Source organism: Callospermophilus lateralis, chromosome 6 (assembly GCF_048772815.1).
Source record: "Callospermophilus lateralis isolate mCalLat2 chromosome 6, mCalLat2.hap1, whole genome shotgun sequence".
Taxonomy (NCBI): domain Eukaryota; kingdom Metazoa; phylum Chordata; class Mammalia; order Rodentia; family Sciuridae; genus Callospermophilus; species Callospermophilus lateralis.
In genome coordinates, this window is record NC_135310.1 from 128,747,211 (window position 1) to 128,763,770 (window position 16,560).

The 16,560-nt window shown below is 48.8% G+C and overlaps 1 protein-coding gene across 4 annotated transcripts in view; it reads left to right on the plus strand.

Moving 5' to 3' along the window:
• The first annotated feature begins 1,508 nt into the window (after positions 1 to 1,508).
• Gabbr1 (gamma-aminobutyric acid type B receptor subunit 1) overlaps positions 1,509 to 16,560 on the plus strand; it is a 31,571-nt gene continuing 16,519 nt past the window's right edge. Inside the window, exons 1-11 of one of the 4 annotated variants that reach the window (XM_076859082.2) lie at positions 1,509 to 1,705; positions 2,176 to 2,260; positions 2,928 to 3,131; positions 3,854 to 4,039; positions 5,391 to 5,411; positions 6,796 to 6,956; positions 10,214 to 10,348; positions 10,742 to 10,912; positions 11,944 to 12,045; positions 12,334 to 12,399; positions 12,983 to 13,174. In XM_076859082.2, coding sequence (XP_076715197.1) covers positions 2,176 to 2,260; positions 2,928 to 3,131; positions 3,854 to 4,039; positions 5,391 to 5,411; positions 6,796 to 6,956; positions 10,214 to 10,348; positions 10,742 to 10,912; positions 11,944 to 12,045; positions 12,334 to 12,399; positions 12,983 to 13,174 — 1,323 coding nt within the window. In that variant the 5' untranslated portion in view covers positions 1,509 to 1,705. Of the gene's footprint in view, positions 1,706 to 2,175; positions 2,261 to 2,927; positions 3,132 to 3,853; positions 4,040 to 5,249; positions 6,957 to 10,213; positions 10,349 to 10,741; positions 10,913 to 11,943; positions 12,046 to 12,333; positions 12,400 to 12,982; positions 13,175 to 16,560 lie in introns of those variants that run through there. The other 3 variants (XM_076859084.2, XM_076859085.2, XM_076859086.2) reach the window with 3 other exon arrangements.

Consider the following 16,560-nt stretch of genomic DNA (forward strand, 5'->3'; position numbering starts at 1 on the left):
AGTCTAGAACTTAATACAATTTAAAAAAAATTGGTCTAAATATAAGTGAACTTTCTAGGAATGCAATTACTGTTCTGTGTGAATGTAGAGAAGATTGACTTCGCTACCAGGAGTTGCTCAACATTTCATTAAATCTTTTCATTGATGGCAACATGCTGGAGGTAGTTGAGTCACCGTCTCTGCACCTGTATTAGCTTGTGTTGGTAGCAGTTACATCTCTGTGAGTCTATGGATGGGTGCAAGCATCCCCCTGCATGTAGTGAAGCTGGGCCCTGCACTCACACATTAAAATAATATTTATGTTATTTTATTACAAGTAACTGTTCTTCCATCCCCCCTTTATATTACAGCTAGGGAAGCATTGTGTTTTTTTTTTTTTTTTTTTAAATCATGTGTGTAGGGAAGTTATACCATCTATGAATTTCAATTCATGATGGGAAGAGGGTCATTACAAAATGCTTATAAAAAGGGTTGAAGGTTGAGAGCCTGGGTTCTAGGTTCTAGTCAGTCTCTCAGCATTTGGCCAGGAAGCTTTCTTTCTTCTTTTTTTGTTCTTCTCCTCTCCCTGCCCAAATTCAGGTCCATAATCATCAACAACCACGACCATAACAGCACTGCACACGCCTTCAGGAGCTGTCAAAAGGCCTGCACTTCCCTACCATCTTTAGAGCTTCCAGTTGGACCTTAGACAAGAATTATTGATTGCCAGGCTCTGTTGGAGTCAAGAATATTGGCTTCCGCCCATCTGGAGGTTTCTATTCCTATGATCTCCTTACCCCGCGCTTTTCTGTATTTCAATTTCTCTCCTTGATGTCCTCCTTCAATCAGCCCCAGCCCTTCACTCCACGGAGCAGGCAGGCGAGTGGCAGCAGAGCTGTTGTACCATGGAGTCGCTCTGGTTTCCAGCTCTCTCCCCCACCCAACTCTTTTTGCGCTTAGTTAGCTCCCGGCGGCCCCCTTCGTCCCCGGTATCTTTCTGACCCTGGCTTCTCCTTACTCTCCCTTGGTCTCACTTCTCGTCCTGGCCCTTGGCCTTTTTCTTCCCTCTTTCCTCTCGCCAGGATCCTGTGTTGCCTTCTCTTGGTGCAACCGTCTTTCTCCACCTTCATCCTAAGCTCCGTCTCAGCGCCAGCTCCCCTGGTCTTTGATTGGGGGCGTTTCACCTCCACCCCGGTTTCCAGCAGTCTCGCCCCTAGGTCGCTCGGCGGTGCTCTGTCCCCACCCGTGCGCGTGAGCACCAGTTTCCCCCTTCTACCTCTCAGCCCCGCGCCTAGCCACCGCTCCCTCCCCCCGCGCTGTGGGCGGTCCAGGGCGGGGCCGGGATCCGGGGCGGCTCCCGGGGCTCGGGTTGTGGGAGGCGCCCTCTCCCTGGTCTCCCCCTCTCTTCCCCCCGCCCTGTCTTCCCCTGCACCCTCCTTCTTCCCTCCGCCCGAGAGCTTTCCCGGTCCCCGGCGCCGCCTCCTTCCCTCCCGGCTTCGCGCTCCCGCGGCCGCCGCCGCCCCAGGGAAGGAGAGACGGGGGTGGGGTTTGGGGGAAGCGAGAGAGGAGGGGAGAGACCCTGGCTGGGCTGAAGCCCGGATTCGAGGGGAGGAGGGACAGGAGGAGGAGAAAGGTGGAGGAGAAAGGAGGGGGGAGCGGGGAGGAGCGGCCGGGCCTGGGGCCTTGAGGCCCGGGGAGAGCCGGGGAGCTGGGCCGGCGCGCCGAGGTAAGAGCCAGGGCCCCGGGGAAGCAGGGCTTGGAGAGGGGCGCGCGGGGGAGGGCCGGCGGGCGCAGGGCCGAGCTGGGGATCGGGGCTGGGGGAGAGGAACTGCGGGGATGGAGACGGGGAGTGATAAGGCGGCCGAACCCGGGAGCGTGGGTAAACCGGGCTCCAGCGAGCCGCGGGGGCCGGGGGAGAGGAGGTGGTGAGAGGTGGAGTCCCGGGAGGGTGGGGGGCCGAGGGAGGCAGGAGGAGGGTGGGGACAGGCTTTCTCTCCTCCTCTCCCCCCACCCCGTGCGGGGCTCCGCCCCCGCCTCCTCCGCGGGGCGCTCTCCGCGTCCTTAAACTGAGCGGGGTCGGAGCTCGTAAGGCTTCCGGAGGGAGGCCAGGTCGCCTCCCCGGGCCGGGCCGGGTCGGGTCGGGCAGGGCCGCTCCGGCGAGGCTCGGTCCGGTCCTCACGGTCGCCTCTCACTTAGATGCTGCTGCTGCTGCTGTTGGCGCCTCTCTTCCTCCGCCCCCTGGGCGCTGGCGGGGCGCAGACCCCCAACGCCACCTCAGAAGGTGCACCCTTCGGTGATTCGGGCCCTCATCCGACCCTACTTCCCCTTTCCCTTCACCTCCTCCTTTCTGCTCCTCATCACTATTCCCTCAGCCCTGTAGAGCATCCTGATAGCCAACCCTTACTCCGCGCCACTATACTACTCCTGACCTCCTTTCTATCACCCCACATTACTACTTAGCACCCCTTTTCTCTGCCCCACATTACTAGGCTATACCACCTTTCTGTGACCCCGAATCATTTTCTCAGACCCACTGCCCTTTCCCACATTGGCCCCACTTTGTTACTTAGATGGTCTTGTAAGGTCCCTCTCTTTTTCTAATTTAAATCAAATATCCTCGTTTAGCCCCCGTTTTTTTTAAACCAAGCTCCGGCCATATTTCATATCCTTCACGATTTCTTAATTGCTTTTCTCCATTACCCCCAACCAGCACTATTCCCTCCCAACTGGTGGGCTCTGTCCTCAGCTTTAACTTAGCCCTTTACTCACTGTCCTTTAGCTCAGGGTTCTGTATCTGCACTCTCTGCCGTCTGGTCCCTAACCTCCCCCTAGTTCCCAGCCAGTCCACTGACCACACCCTGCTTTCCCCTGCCTCCCCAGCAGAAGGGGGAGGCTTTCCCTCTTTTCCACCATTCCTCTAAGTATTGCCTCCCCAACTCACCCTTCAGGTTGCCAGATCATACACCCTCCCTGGGAAGGGGGCATCAGGTACCGGGGCCTGACTCGGGACCAGGTGAAGGCTATCAACTTCCTGCCGGTGGACTATGAGATTGAGTATGTGTGCCGGGGGGAGCGCGAGGTGGTGGGGCCCAAGGTGCGCAAGTGCCTTGCCAACGGCTCCTGGACAGATATGGACACACCCAGCCGCTGTGGTGAGTAGCCTTGGGAAGCCCCACCCCTTCTCAAGACCATTAATTACTTTTCCTGCCTTTGGCTTAGCATTACTGTTTCCAAGTCAGCGTAACCAAATTTACAAATACATTTAATGAACAACTACTATGTAAGATGCTGCTGGGTAGTTAGAGGTGGCAAAGCACGCAGCTTGCACATTTCATTTCATCCTTTCCTTAGGCCAGTGATCATTGGATGAAATAACTTTGATTTTTTAAATCTAATGCTATTTCTCTTTAAGGATTTTTAGTAGCAGATTATGCCAAAAAAATGCTAAAATGATTTCAATACATTGCCCAACACCTATCCATTCCAATGATTATATGCCCAGGGAACAAAAGACAATTTAATATTAACCAACCATATTAAGAAAAGCAAATCTGATTGTGCATTCAAAGTTATCCACACATTTCAAAGATAGAGAACCGCCCACTATAGTGGATTGTGGAGAGATCCCATTTTGTGTGCTTATAGCTCCATCTTGGGTTCCTACAATGGAAATACTTTTTCTTGTTTTCTTTTGAGAATGTGTGGATGCTTTCAGGGTTAAGGGGGAGTAGAAGGTAGGGATGCTAATCCTTTTCACAGCTTATTTTCTGTAGAGTAAGATACTGTGGGATCGAACCCAAGCCCCCTGCTCTCTGTTAAGGGAAAAAAGCCTTCTCCAACTTGCATCTCTTCTCATTTTCCTATCTCTCCACAGTCCGAATCTGCTCCAAGTCTTATTTGACCCTGGAAAATGGGAAAGTTTTCCTGACGGGTGGGGACCTCCCAGCTCTGGACGGAGCCCGGGTGGATTTCCGGTGTGACCCCGACTTCCATCTGGTGGGCAGCTCCCGGAGCATCTGTAGTCAGGGCCAGTGGAGCACCCCCAAGCCCCACTGCCAGGGTGAGGGGAATAGCTGCCTGCATGCAGCTGATGAGGATGCTTGTGCAAGAAAGGGAGCGGGGTGGAGTGGGAATAGATGGTGGGAAAGGATGGGGTCCTATGAAGAACATGGAGGACGGCCTTGGGAAGGCAGAAATGAAAGTCCAATTTTTTCCACCATCCACTTGCCTCAAACTTCTGCTATCCCCAGTATTCAATTTCCCTATGTTGGGGGATGTCCTTTCTTTGCTTTCCTCCTTCTGTAAAGTCCCTGCTTCCAGTTCTTGGGACTTACATTTTCTTTTTTCCTTTATGAATTGAACCTTCCCTTACCTTCACAAGGTTTAAATATTCCAAGTTTCCCTAGATCCATTCGCTTTCTCTAAATTTAGAACTTTGTATGCATCACCCTCTTCTAGAATTGACTCGTCACCATTCATTCTTTAATTGAATTTTTGTAAATATAAAGTCATGCACAATGTAGAAAAATTGGCAAGAGGAGATCCAAGAGTGGAAATATATCAGGGTAAAATGATTTAAAATTGGGGGCAGAATTATCAGAACATTGATAACTCAGAGATGGAATGGGAAGACTATAGTCCTTTTCTGTCCCTCCTAGACAATTTCCAGCATTCCCTGAGGGAATAATTTTTGTGTTTACCACCTTTTTTGCCATCTAGTTCTGCAAACTTCTCCTTTTTCTGGGCACTCAAACTCTCCTTCTGCAGTCTTCTCTTCTAGAATGTAGGCATCTATTCCTATGCCTCATGCTTCTGCTACTCTGTAGATTATTTCAAGATCCTTGGCCTTGTCTTTCTTCAATTAACTCAAGTTATTTCTCTTCTAGTTTACCATTCCATCCCGGAAATGGGTGTCCTATCCAGGGGTGGATTTACTATTAAGCTAACAAAGCTTAAGCTTCAGGGTTCCTCACTTACCAGGCCCTTTTCCTGTGCTCTAATAATGTAGTGGGCTTTAAGAATGTGTTCACATGCTACTTCATTTTTGTCAAAATTGCAAAAACTAGGTATTTTAACAGTAATTGCTTAAAATCTATTGTAATTTTTTTCTCAGAGACCCTTATAATTTGTAATATTCAGGCTCTACAAAACCAGAATCTGTCCCTGCCTTAACTGTTGCTCCTCCTGTCTCAATTTCTATGTCCTATGAAAAATAAAGGAAGAAAACCAACAAGTCCTGACCCCCAGCCCCACCTTGCTCTTATCCCCAGGCTCCCTCCCCTCAGAATCGCAGGCTTCTGCCCTCCCCCCGTCTTCGGCATGGAGAGGTGTGGGAGGGGGCTGGGGATCAGGCCTGGGAAGCTGGGCGCCAGTGGTAACTCTTCTCTGATCCCGGTCTTTCCTGCTGCCAGTGAATCGAACGCCACACTCAGGTGAGATCAGAAACCCTAATCGCGTGCACCGCAATCCCTTCACCTTCCTCCCCTAGGAGTTATGCCCCTAGGCTATAGATGTCCTCCTTCACCCACCTCCCCCCACCCACCCGTTTGCGACCGTTCCCTTCTTTCCCTACCTGTTTCCTGCCTCCAGTCCCGGTTTTCCACGGTCCCTCCCATCTCCTTGCTTGGCTGCACTTCCCTGGGCTCCACCTCCTCCCAGATTCTGCTTCTTGGCCAAATGGCAGAGTCCCGGCAGGGGGCGGCAGCGTGCTGCGAACCTGAGTTTCCACCTCGTCTTCCCCACGGGGTTCCTTCCGACCTTCTCTGGAACCTTTTCCTGCTTGCCCCCTTTTTAGGATTTCACCTGATGGACTCCATCAGCCCATTTCACCCACCTCCAACCCTGGCCAGGGCCTCTCACGCTTCCCCCAATTCTTTCCTTCCTGTACTCCTCTTTATTCTCAGTTCTGTCTCCCATCACCCTTTCTCATCTACCTGCCCCATGTTCCCTTCCTCTATCCCCAACACTGCCCCCTATACCAGTCTTCCCTTCCTAACCCATTTCTCTCTTCCAAAACTCTTCCCACCTCTACCCCTCTCTTAGCGCCCTCAGTTCATATCCTTTCAGATCTCCGACGCCTGCCCCTTTTCTGTCCTGTCCCATTCTCCTTCCCTTCCCCATCCCTCTCTTGCTGCTTCAGCCTCTCGCGTTGCTCCCTCCGCCCACCCTGCCCTCCTGGCACGCTCCATCTCCTCTTTTCTCCTCCCACTAATATCCCCTTGGGTAGGTGGACCTCTTCCTTTCGTCCATCCATCCCTATACCTCGAGAGGTTGCACCCTCTTTCCCTAACCCTCCCCTCCTTTCTGGCTGTGATTCCCACCTCGAGCTTGCTTTCATCCCCGCCCCCTTCCTCCCGCCCCATCTCCTGCCCCCCCCCACCACTGCCGTGCCGCTCGCTCGTGACGTCAGAGCCCCCTCCCAGCCCCACATCTCCCTCCTCCTCCCTTCCCTCGGTCAGTCAGTCCGCGAGGAGAGTCCGCGGTGGCGGTAGCGGTGGCGGGAGTAGGAAGCCCACCTTCCCTGCTTCCCGGGGGGCCCTAGCCCCCTCCTCCCCACAAAACCGGGGATGGAGGTGCCTGCCCGACACCCCCTCAGCAGCCCTCCGCAGAAAAAGTGTCCCCCCTGAGCTCCTCCCAGCTCCCCAAGCTGCCACCCCCGCCCCCTCCCTGCCATGGGTCCCGGGGCCCCCTCTTCCCGAGTGGGGTGGCCACTGCCTCTCCTGGTGGTGATGGCAGCTGGGGTGGCTCCAGTGTGGGCCTCTCACTCCCCTCATCTCCCACGGCCTCACCCGAGGGTCCCCCCGCACCCCTCCTCAGAACGGCGCGCAGTGTACATCGGGGCGCTGTTTCCCATGAGCGGGGGCTGGCCAGGGGGCCAGGCCTGCCAGCCCGCGGTGGAGATGGCGCTGGAGGACGTGAATAGCCGCAGGGACATCCTGCCGGACTATGAGCTCAAGCTCATCCACCACGACAGCAAGGTAGCACCCGGCAAGGGAGTGGGTGAGAGGTGGGGGCTTAGGGGGGCAGGGGGCCAGCTGTGTTAGCGCCTGAGTCTGAGTCGCTTTGAGATTGCGAGGCAAACCCCTCCCTTGTGTGACTAGCAAGAGACTGGAAGTGCAGGAGCTTGGGGAGAATAGCAGGGGCTGGAGGTTCAAGATGAGGGTCTGGGGGTTCAAGATGGTTAATCATGGTTAATCACGCTGTAAGGCAAACCCTTTGCCCTGCAGTGGGAGACTCATGGAAGTGCAGGGGTGTTGAGAAAACTGATGATGGGTTTAGGGTCCTAGCTAATACTGGCCTTCTGAGGGAGTAAACTAACCCTGGACTGGGTTGGGGGCAGGAGGGAATGTCAGAGGTGGGGAGCTGTATCAGGGGTTTAGATTTACCATGGTAACAAGGTAAGTGTGGCGTATGTTAAGGATGGAAGGAATAGGGAGAGAATGAGAAAATTTTGAGGGACTTGAGAGCTCTAGTTTATTTATCAAAACAAACAGGAAGGTAGCTTCTAGCCCTACCTGACTCCTTATCCCTCCATCCCCAGTCCTGTTGAAGATTCCTGGACTGTGAGAATGTATGGCTTATAGCTGTTGGGGAAGGATAATGGTTTAGAGGTGAACAGAGACACTGGAGGATAAATTGGATTAGGGGTCCACATGAAGAGCCCCCACTATAACATGGTGATGGAGAGGAATCCCTAAAACAGGGAGAGGAAAGAACAAGAAAGGAGTGGGGGAGGGGGGCAAAGAGGCAGGATGGGGATAGTGAGGAATCCTGGTGCATCTTGTGGAGCTTGGGGATCCTGATTTTATCTTCTCTTTTAGCATTATGGTCTTTAGATGTGAGATGTAGGGTTAGAGAGGAGAGAGAAGGAAGAGGGGGAAGGAAGGAAATTTGGGTCCAGGGGTGTTAGGGATGATCTCTGATAAGATTTCTTTACCTTCCCTCTCCCCTACATGAACAATTGGGTAATGGAGAAGGTATGACACAGAGAAGGAAGGAAATTTGGGATCCCCCTAAATTTCTCTGACATGTGGCTCCAGAGATTTAAGGGACTAGGTTAGGGAGGTAGGGTACAGTGGGTGAAGATTTGGGGATTTTACACTTGGAGTGTGCTGAGGATTTATACCCATTCTCTAGAACATCAATATATATCTAAAGTAAGTGGGGGAAAAGGAAAGGGGATAGAAGTGGGGCTGCAGGCAGGGTGCTTGGGGAGAGAAGAGCATAAGGATTGGTAGGCATTTGGAGACAGCTTAAAATCCTTTTGGACTGTTACCTTCTCTGTATTTCTCAAATGTCAGTGTACATAAGAATCACCAGAGGGGTTGTTAAAAATACAGATGCTAACTCCTGGGTCAGGGAGGAATCCCAAGAATTATCTACATTTTTACTAACAGAAATTTTGCTTGAGTTGTAGCTAACACTAGGATGCCTATGGAAAGAGCAGCAGGGTTCAGGAAAAGAATTAGGTATTAGGGTAGGGAAGGCATGAAGAGAAATAGAGGGTCACATCTATCGCAGGGGTCAGACTTGGGAGACTTTGAGAGTTATTGGTCAGGGGCAGGGGTATGAGTGTGGGGGAAAAAGATTGGGAGAGATGGGGGCAGGCTTTATATGGGGGCATCACAAGGAAGTAGGGGAGGCCTGTCTGTGAGCTTGAATTTACCCACCATGATAGGCGATTCCCTGAAGTGTTGGGGAGCAGCTGGGGGACCCAGGAGAAGGCAACTAGAGAAGTTAGCAGAGGCATAAAAGGAGGGGATGAGAAGGCAGAAACTGGAATGTATCCACTAGAATGTGCCTCTTTTCTGCCTGCAAGTCCAGATCCTTGCAAGAGCAATAGGAAGAGGGAGAACTTCATGGAAAGGGGATCTGCCATGATGTCCACATGTTCTTATTAACCATTTCTTTAGACAGGAAGTAGAGGGGCACTGAGGAGGCTTTGGAGAAGCGGGGGGCGAGATCTGGAATAATAGATGCTGAGAAAATTCAGGATATTTGGACCCCAGAATAGTAAAGATATACTGAGATGCCCAAATGGGAGACATGAAGAGAAAGTCTTCAAAGCAGTTGCGCAATACCCTGAGCAGGGGGTGAAGGTGGGGTGGGCATCAGGGCTCAGTGTTCTCTAGCTTCCACCAGCTTCCCCTGGCTCCCCTGGCTCTCTGGACTCTAACTTCCCACTGTGTTCCAAATGTCAGGCCTCAGTGGGGAGTGAGCAGGCTCTAGGGAGCTTTCTTTATTTCCTTTCTACTTGTACCCCCCAGTTCACCCTCCCCAGTTGCCTCTGTCTCCTGTCTGTTTCCCCTCTTCCCCAGCTCCCCACTGGCTGCCATTTATTCTCCACTTCCTTTGGGTCTCCTGCAGCTTCTGAAATGTCACATTTCAGCAGGAGGGGAATAGGCAGTGGGAGACCCATGACTGTCTCTCCCTCCCCCCCCCCCATTGCCACTCCTCCCAGCCTCCCTTTCCTCTCTAGCTTTCTGCATTACTTACTTTACACAGTGCCATGCCTCTCTTTTAGACACCCCTGAAATCATTTATTCTTGAGAGCCCCATTCTGTTTATTCTCCCTGTTCTTTTCTCATCTTAGATTCTTTCCTACTTCCACCCTTGAGTGTTGTTGTTTTTTTTTTTTTCTAATGGACCTGTCAATTGTCAGGGCCCAGCAGGAGGGGATGGATGAGCTGAGCAGACCCCCTACTGGTCTTGTTCCTGTTCTCTCTTGTTTACTTATCACTAGCCCTGAAAAGAGGGAGGAAAAAAATGAAGGAGAAAAGAGGGAGTTCTTAGAGGTGAAGGAAGAAATTTCATAATATGATTTTTGAGGAAGCTGTCTGGGAACCTGGAAAGAATTTGTGTTCCTGCAGACTTTTCTTCTCAGAGATGTTTGGAACATAAAAACATGGGGTGAGGGGCAGGGGTGACAGGAGAGGTGGACTTGGGGATGTCAGCGGATGAACTAAAGGAGAAAAGAAACATATCCATGCATACTGATATAGGGGTTTGCAGGAGAGGAAAGGGATTCAGTGCCAGATGGAAGACAGAGAATAGAAGTAATTGAAAGAGGAGAAGCAAGAAACTTGACAAGAAGAGATGTCAGGGAGAAGAATATGGTAATAGTGATGAAAGTGGGTAATTGAAGAAGGAACTAGGTTGTCTAAGAAAGATAAAACAGTTGAAATAGAAGGTTAAGAGCCCTGAGGGGCTCCCCAACCCGTCCTTCCTCACTCAGTGTGACCCAGGCCAAGCCACCAAGTACTTGTATGAACTGCTCTACAATGATCCCATCAAGATCATCCTCATGCCCGGCTGCAGCTCTGTCTCCACGCTTGTGGCTGAGGCTGCCAGGATGTGGAACCTTATTGTGGTAAGCAAGGGTATGGGGGTCAGAAGGGGTGTGGGGGTGGTTTCCTTTTGGGCTGTACTAAGGGAGGATTGTAGGTTTGGGTTTTAAGAGGATTGAGGGAGGGACCTACTTCCAGGATCCAGAACCCTCTGCAGACCTGAGCTGGTTGGCCTCCCAGCAGCAGTGCTTAACCGTACTTAAGCTGATCTCAGTCTTTATCAGAAGGAACTGGGTAGTTAGATGAGTGAAGGAGCATCCTAATTGTGAGGAGTGTGTGGGTCTTTGAGAATCACTTTTCCTAGGACAAAAGTGAGGAGGTTTGGAGAGAGTGGAGGAGAAAACTCTAGAGGCAAGGAAGGGATCAAAGGAATTCTTAGTAGTCCTCAGTGGAGTCCATTCTCCTTGTCCCCTTAGCTTTCCTATGGCTCCAGTTCACCAGCCCTGTCAAACCGGCAGCGTTTCCCCACATTCTTCCGAACACATCCATCAGCCACTCTCCACAATCCTACCCGAGTGAAACTTTTTGAAAAGTGGGGCTGGAAGAAGATTGCCACCATTCAGCAGACCACGGAGGTCTTCACTTCGGTGAGGAGGGACGAGGGAGAAAGTAAAAGGGGGCATCGACTCAAAGTCCTGTGGAGATGTGTCACAGCATTTGTTGTGGGGGAAGATCTTGGTTCTTTATTGAAAGAGAACCCATTCCAAGTGGGTTAAGTGCATGTACTTTCTGTAGCTAAGGGAATGAGTGAGTTGTGTTTTTGGGATCCTCTCCATCTTTTTGATATTATAATTCTTTTTCCTTTTGATGCTGTATTCCCCAGACAGATAGGCTCAAAATGACATTCAGTTCTGTTAAAGTAGGTTCAATCCCAAATTGAGTCAAAAGGAGAGAAGGAATATAAAATAGGAACCCAGGAATGTAGTAGATTCTAAAGACACTGGGTGTGTGTGAGAATGGGGACAGAGAGGTGGAGCTACTGGTTGGGAGGGGGTTGGGGCACAGAGCGAGAGGTAGATACAGATAGACAAGAGACATAGGTCTGGTAGTTAACACTGGGAGAGAAATGCCCATAGACATAGAGGTTGAAGGAGCCTCAGGAAATCTGTGGAAATAGAGAAGAAATACAAGGCTCTACATCCAAAGAAAGCAGTCTGCTCCCTCCCTTCTATTGTATTCGATGGGTCTTCAACCCACTCGAATGTTCAGTGGCCCTTTAATCCTTCTTCCTCACTTTTTCTCAGTGACTCAGACTGTTCTCTGATCCTTTAGTCTGTCTGCTTACCTGCCCCTTGGTCTTTTTTGGGTTCTTCTGTTTTCCCCTTAGGGGTAGAAGTAGGGTGAGTGGTAGGAGTGAGGTCAGTGGAGTGGCTTCCTTCAGACACAGACCTGAGGAAGGGCTCATTATGTGCCATTCCACTTGGGAAGCCACCTTCTAAGACTGCAGATGCTTTCCTTTGAACTCTTCTAGCTTTGGGGACAGAGATGTTGGAGGAAGGTTCAGAACACTGCTCTGTCACTCTTGAGATTTCAGTCCCCAGTTAAGGCAGTTAACATCTCTGCTTTACCCCATCACACGCCCCATGTTTTTCTTATTCATTTCTCGTTCCCACCCAAGACTCTGGATGACCTAGAGGAAAGAGTGAAGGAGGCTGGAATTGAGATAACTTTCCGCCAGAGCTTCTTCTCAGATCCAGCTGTGCCTGTCAAAAACCTGAAGGTGGGTTGGCCAGGAGTGGTGGGCTAGGCCTGTGAAGGGGCTGGGTTGGAGAACCAAGGTCTACTGGAAAGGAGAGTCAGGCGGGGACTGACTGATTCTGTGAGGCAGCAGTGTCTCCTGGGGAGATTTAGCTCCATCTTCCAGCTGACATTTATCCACTGCCCATTGAACATTACTCTGCACTAAGCACTCTGGGATGGGAAATCAAAGCTGTGAAAGCGCCTGGCTTAGCCCCTCAGGCGCTCCTAGGTGTCCCTCAGGAGCTCTGTTTCTGTCTCCATTTTATAGCGCCAAGATGCCCGAATCATCGTGGGACTTTTTTATGAGACCGAAGCCCGGAAAGTTTTTTGTGAGGTGGAGTTGGAATCTGAAGAGGGAGGGAGATTGGGTGGGCTTCTTGCCTTGGTGTTCTCCCAGAGTCTCCTCACTGTATCGTTGCTAAAATTAATAGCAAATGATCTGAGGTGATGATTAATATGATGTCTCTATCTGTTGGCTCTGACTTTATCCCTTCTCCACATACACACAAATTGCACATACCACCACTCCCTGCACACATGTTATATTTAATTTTCCTCCCTTTTTTTTTTTTTTTTTTTTTTAAATTCCTGAGTAGTCCATGAATGCCATCTCTTCTGACTGACTGGAAAGGCTACTCAGAAATAGAGGGTCTGGGGAAGAACTTGGAACTTGGGAGGAGGTGTTATTGAGACTTTCCTATCATTGTTAGACTTGTGGATTTCTGGACAAGCACTCTACCACTGAGACATGCCCCAGCCCTAAGACTTGTACATTTCTTTTACTTATTCTGTTGCTCTTCTGTAATTTCTAAGAGGCTGAATAGCTACCATTGAAATAATACAAAAAACAACAGTCACCCCCCCCTCCCCCCAAAAAAAGCCCTAAACTGTACCCCAGCCTTCTTCTTTGTGTGCAGGTGTACAAGGAACGTCTCTTTGGGAAGAAGTATGTCTGGTTCCTCATTGGATGGTATGCTGACAATTGGTTCAAAATCTATGATCCGTCAATCAATTGCACAGTGGATGAGATGACCGAGGCAGTAGAGGGCCACATCACCACTGAGATTGTCATGCTGAACCCTGCCAATACCCGGAGCATTTCTAACATGGTGAGACTGTGGGGCATAGAGGCTGGCACCTGGGAGGAGTGGGTGAGGGAGCTTCTGAGGGGAGGGGGAGGGTGTAGAGTTTGAACTTATGAAGAGAAAGGGGTCTGTGCCCACTCTGAGCTTGTTAGCATCATGTCTCCTGTGGATTCTACCTCTGTTGTGACTTTTCTTGGGTAGCAGAGAGAGAGAGAGGGAGAAAGGGAGGGAGAGAAATGATAGAGTGGTATGTTCAGTAGGCCCCTGATGAGTGGAAGGGCTGTTACCATGGAAACAAGGAGCAGTTGGTGTGAAGTCAAATGAGGGAGAGGCGTTAATGATAATATAGACGCTTGTATATGCAAGCACACCTTTACCAAAGCACTGTTCCTGGGCAGAAATGCATTTTATTTTTTTGGTGACTTACATTAGTATCTTAGAGTTACTTAATATTCACTCATGATGAAATTAGCTTGGAATCTAATGTGTTTTTTTTTTTTTTAAATGATTCTTTTTTTAGAATTTTTGATGTAAAAATGACTAAATCATTTAGTCCCAGATAACTGGTTAGTGACAGAGTTGGAACTAGAAGCACATTGCCTGACTTGGGAGGGCTGGGGCAGCCTTGCAGGTGGGAGCACAAGTGGGTGTGGATGTGGGTGTGGGTGTGGGGGAAGAGCTTCACTGCTGCTCAGCACGTCATCTTAGAGCACAGAAATCTTAGTGAGCTCAATGGGGTAATCAGCATGTCTACTTATCAGGTACATCCTTATGTATATAATGCCTGTTTTGGAGAGAAGGCTAGGGGTGCACTAATGATGGTAAAATCCTCAAAGTGTTTATTTAAAGGAGTTTTACTAGCAATTGATTTTATTTGGTAAACTAGGAATTTAAAATCAGATTTTTTTTTTTAATATTTATGTTTTAGTTGTAGTTGGACACAATACCTTTATTTTATTTATTTATTTTTATGTGCTGCTGAGGATAGAACCCAGGGCCTTACGCGTGCTATGTGAGTGCTCTACCGCTGAGCATGATGCCAGCCCCTTAAAATCAGATTTTAAATAATATTCTGATGTGTATTTATTATTTGCATCTTATATACCAGAAAATTAAGGCTCAGAGAAATTTAGTGACTTGTTCCATGCAGCTACTGAGTTGTCCTGCTGGAACTGCCTCCTAATTGAATCTAATTCCAAACTGCTCTGTTCCATCACTTCTAGGGTAAGCATGAAGCCTTACTGAAATCTTGTATTTTTTTGTGCTAGCACTGTTCAGTTGATGGCAGTTTTTGAGCACGGGAGAAATAATAATTTAGGAAGTTGGCTGTGTCAGTGAATTATGATGAATGGTGAACTGCCTCATGGACTCTGATCATAGACTCTATTCTGGGACTTTCTAAAGGGAACTCTTTGTTTAATGTATCTTATTTGAAAAATAGAGTGAAAAAATTCTGGAGGTTCACCTCCCTATAGAGTACTGGAAAGGTGAGTCATCCTCCAGAACTGAAGAATTAGTGGTGCTGGTTGCTGAAGATGGGAAGACTGTTTGGTATCCTGAGCCCAGGACCTGCCAATAATGGCTGCTGTCTCATAGCAGGAAGCTAGAGCAGGCAGACAGAAAGCCAAGAATTGTTCACAGATACAGAGGGACCCTTGAGCTTTGGAGTAGGATGTTAGAAGGTCTCTTTCTGGCTCCTGGACTCTAGAGGAAGATGGTGCCTGCCTTCTAGACCATAGGGCTTCTAGTGACACCGGGCTAAAGCACCAAGTAGAGAAGCCAAGATTTTTCAATAGAGGAATAGAAGCAGCCCTAAAAAACTGACTAGGGAATCAAATAGCACTAAGAGAAGTGAATCAGAAGCAAGGATTGAAATAAGCAGTACAGAGCTATAAAGAAGCTGAGTTGCTTTCACTCCACAGAATGGCCTCACATTTGTTTAAATCAGTATTTCCCAAACTTTAGTTTCCGAAGAACTACCTACAAAGGTAGTTAGTACACAGACTACTAAGCTGTTTCCCTAGAAGTTCTGAGCTGTTTCCCCTAGAAGATTTGGAGTAGGGCCTGAGAATTTATATTTTTAATAAGTTCCCAGAAATTCTGATGTTACTTTTTGGAAATCACACTTTTACCACTATTAGGGTAGTAGTTTTTAACCAGAGGTTGGAAATGTCTGGGGATACTTTTGATTGATACAACTAGGGGTGAGGGCTTCGCTGAAGGATGGCTGCTCATAGTGTCTAATGGGTATAGACCAAGGATGCTTCTAAACATTCTGTAATGTGAGCTGTGCATGGTGGTACACACCTGTAATCCCAGCTACTTGGGACGTTGAGGCAGGAGGATTGCAAGTTTTAGGTTAGCCTGCACAACTTGGACCCTGTCTCAAAAAAATAAAAAGGGGTGGGATGTAGCTCAGTGGCAGAGTGTTCCTGGGTTTATTCCTCAGTACTGGAAAAAAGAAATTCTAAAATGCACAGCTTACCACTGACAGCAAAGATGTTCTGTCTAAATTGCCAACAGCGTGGAGATTTGAGAAATCATGATACAGAGAAAGAATCTTTAGGTACAGTATAAATAAATGGAGAGTGAATTAGAATGGTTTTGGAGAAATGTAGCTATGTTATAGAGGGGAAGATGGGAGGTGGCATACCTGGAGATGAGATTGTGAATTTATCCTGATTGGGAAGGAGATCTCATCAGATCTGGGTACAAAACAAACTAAAAACCTACCTCAGGACACACAGATCACTGTCAAGCATCCATTTTCACACATGGAGCCAACCAGACAGAGCTGTTTATAAAAAATGAGGATCATAAATTTGCACTTGGTTAATTCACTAATTTCTGTGAATTGTGGAACTTTTGTTGTTCAGTTTTTCTCAGCAGCACAGTAAAATTTCTCTTTGGAAATTAATAACCATATCTTTGCTGATTGAAAGGGGAAAGATTGTTTTTTCATTGTTTTAGTAATAGGGACACCAGTGCTCCCTTTGGCCAGGAGTGTTAGAGGTAGTGACCTGGGGTGAGCTGAGAGTTTGAAGATCTGGGCAGGTTAATCCCTTCCCATCTGGGTGATTTTCTGATGTAATCTTTGCTTTGAACTGAGGATTAGATAGACCTAGAAGCTGAAGGACTACTCAGAAAGTCTCAGTTTAGCTGTTGTCTTTGAGCAGGTGCTCTTGGAGAGAGGCATTTCAGTGTATAGAAGGAGTATGGGTAGATGGTTAAAGTATAGACTTTGTTATTCAGAAGACAGAGGCAGAAGGATTGCAAGTTCAAGGCCAGACAAGGCAATTTAGTGAGACTTTGTCTCAAAACAAAAATTTTAAAGAGCTGAAGGTGAAGCTCATGGGTAGAGCACTTTATGCCAAGGTTCAGTCCCCAGTATTGCATTGATAAATAAGACT